The 2,399-nt window shown below is 40.6% G+C and overlaps 1 protein-coding gene across 2 annotated transcripts in view; it reads left to right on the top strand.

Moving 5' to 3' along the window:
- Positions 1 to 49: 49 nt before the first annotated feature.
- LOC109141247 (major histocompatibility complex class I-related gene protein-like) overlaps positions 50 to 2,399 on the top strand; it is a 5,807-nt gene continuing 3,457 nt past the window's right edge. Inside the window, exons 1-5 of one of the 2 annotated variants that reach the window (XM_027276551.1) lie at positions 50 to 191; positions 358 to 627; positions 982 to 1,260; positions 1,435 to 1,737; positions 1,880 to 2,002. In XM_027276551.1, coding sequence (XP_027132352.1) covers positions 143 to 191; positions 358 to 627; positions 982 to 1,260; positions 1,435 to 1,737; positions 1,880 to 1,884 — 906 coding nt within the window. In that variant the 5' untranslated portion in view covers positions 50 to 142 and the 3' untranslated portion in view covers positions 1,885 to 2,002. Of the gene's footprint in view, positions 192 to 357; positions 628 to 981; positions 1,261 to 1,434; positions 1,738 to 1,879; positions 2,003 to 2,399 lie in introns of those variants that run through there. The other variant, XM_027276550.1, reaches the window with a different exon arrangement.

The raw sequence follows: 2,399 nt of genomic DNA, 5'->3' as shown, positions 1-2,399 counted from the left end.
CCACAAAACTGTCTGAGAGACTTCATCTGCTACACGCCCATCTCTGTTCAGAACAGACACACCTCCCTTCATGAGCACTGATCAGTAAACAGAACAGAGGAAGCAGCTCGGTCTTTTCACGACACGTCTTCATCAAAACAAGATGAAAAAACTATTTTTGTTGCTTCTCTTCTGTCAAGTTTCATCATCAGGTAAGATCACATTTGAAATCTTTACTTTTAGATCTTTGTATTTTCCTTGTGCATGCCTCAACAACAAACTCTGGTTTAGTTTCACTTTGACCTTTGCACTGAATCTCACTAAAATATATGATGATGTGTATTTATACTGAATATATAAACCTTGTTTGTCCTGCAGTGAAACACTCTCTGAAATATTTCGCAACTGGATCTTATGGAGTCACAAACTTGCCAGAGTTTGTAGGAACTGTAATGATTGATGAAATTCTGATAGGTTACTGTGACAGCAACACAGAGAAGATAGAACTAAAACAGGACTGGGTGAAAATTTTTTTTGAAGACAATCCTCAGCACTTTGAATGGCACACTATACAGTGTCTTCAAAGTGAGCCAAACATCTTCAAATACTTGATAAATACTTTGAAGCAGCGCTTCAACCAAAGTGGAGGTAAAGTATTTCTTCATGTTGTGTTTGACTTTTTCCTGCTAAAATGTTTCACTTCCTTTTATTGTTGTTGGTCAAACAGATTTAGCTTCTATTCTGAACATGTACTCATGTGCTCACATGTGCACTTTACAGACATCTGCAAGATATTTAGAGCTGAGACTGCAGGTGTCACACAGGTGTGACTTTGATTAAGAGACTGATGTGAATAGAATGCAAGAAGACATTCTCACTTTGAATACTGACATTGGAAGTCATCTGTCAATTCATAGAACATTAGCTACTGTCTTTCACTGGAAAGTTCATCTGTACATCAAACTTATTTACAGAGTGTTTCTGTCTCTGTCTCTCTCTCAGGTGTCCACATTTTACAGAGGGTGACTGGTTGTGAGTGGGATGATGAGACTGGAGAGGTTCATGGTTTTAATCAATATGGTTATGATGGAGAAGACTTCCTATCATTGGACCTGAAGACATTGACATGGATCGCTCCTAAACCACAGGCTGTCACTATCAAACAAAGATGGGATGCTGACAAAGCTAGAATAGAATTCAATGTGATTTACCTCACACAGGTTTATCCTGAGTGGCTGAAGAAATATTTGGACTATGGCAGCAGCTCTCTGCTGAGAACAGGTAGGGTCACATGACCTGAAGTGTCATTGTATCATCACTCCAGTCAGTCTGATATGAACTTGTTTTTGGCTCTTTGTTTTGTAGTGGTCAGATTTGAGTTAGTCCTAAACAATCAGTACAGACTGACATTTCTGGATGCTGAACATTGACACTGTGATCTTTCTCTGTCTGCAGAGCTTCCCTCAGTGTCTCTCCTCCAGAAGACTCCCTCCTCTCCAGTCACCTGCCATGCTACAGGTTTCTACCCTGACAGAGCCATGATGTTCTGGAGGAAAGATGGAGAGGAGTTTCATGAGGACGTGGAGCACGGAGAGATCCTCCCCAACCATGATGGAACCTTCCAGATGAGCGTCGACCTGAACCTTTCATCAGTCACACCTGAAGACTGGAGGAGGTACGACTGTGTGTTTCATCTCTCTGGTGTAGAGGACGACATCGTCACCAGACTGGACAAAGCAGAGATCAGGACCAACTGGGGTAAGACTGGGATTAGAGGGTGCTGAATGGGACTGCATGTTGTTTGTTTGAATTCAGCTGTGAAAAAAGTCATAGAAATATTACGTATGAATAAATCCTTAGATGGATGTACTTCTGTTCTAACCTGCTTTATCTGGACCAGTTTGATTTTTTTATTTAACAGAGGAGCCGAGTCACATGACCGTCCCCATCACTGCTGCAGTGCTTGTTCTTGCTGTCGTCCTCATCGCTGTCACTGGATTCATCATTTACAAGAAGAAGAAAGGTGAGTGTAACTGCTAAGCCTAAAACTTTAAGCAGCTGTGGGCTGCACAGAGGGGTGAAGAGTGATTGGATTAATTTAAGAAGAATCATTATTTGACTTCCCTGAACTCAACAATTAGAAGTAACAACAGTAACTGTGTCAGTCCTGATAATATGACTATACCATGATGATGTGGGAGAGAAGTGATGAGAAAAGAAAGAAAGTAAGGACTAAACAGAAGGAACAGAAGTTTGAGTGAGTAGAAGAGAGGATCATATTTACTGACAACTGGAACTGAAATGATTTCTCTTTTGATTTCAGCCTCACGTCCTCCATCTTGTAAGTCAAACTTTTATTTGATTTCAACTGATCTGACTCACACTTTATGCTGCAGATTAAAAAGTGTTTCACATTATTG

The sequence above is a fragment of the Larimichthys crocea genome, unplaced genomic scaffold (genome assembly GCF_000972845.2).
Source record: "Larimichthys crocea isolate SSNF unplaced genomic scaffold, L_crocea_2.0 scaffold438, whole genome shotgun sequence".
In the NCBI taxonomy this organism is placed as follows: domain Eukaryota; kingdom Metazoa; phylum Chordata; class Actinopteri; family Sciaenidae; genus Larimichthys; species Larimichthys crocea.
Note: the sequence above shows the minus strand (reverse complement) of the source record. Positions and strands in the feature narration are given on the sequence as shown.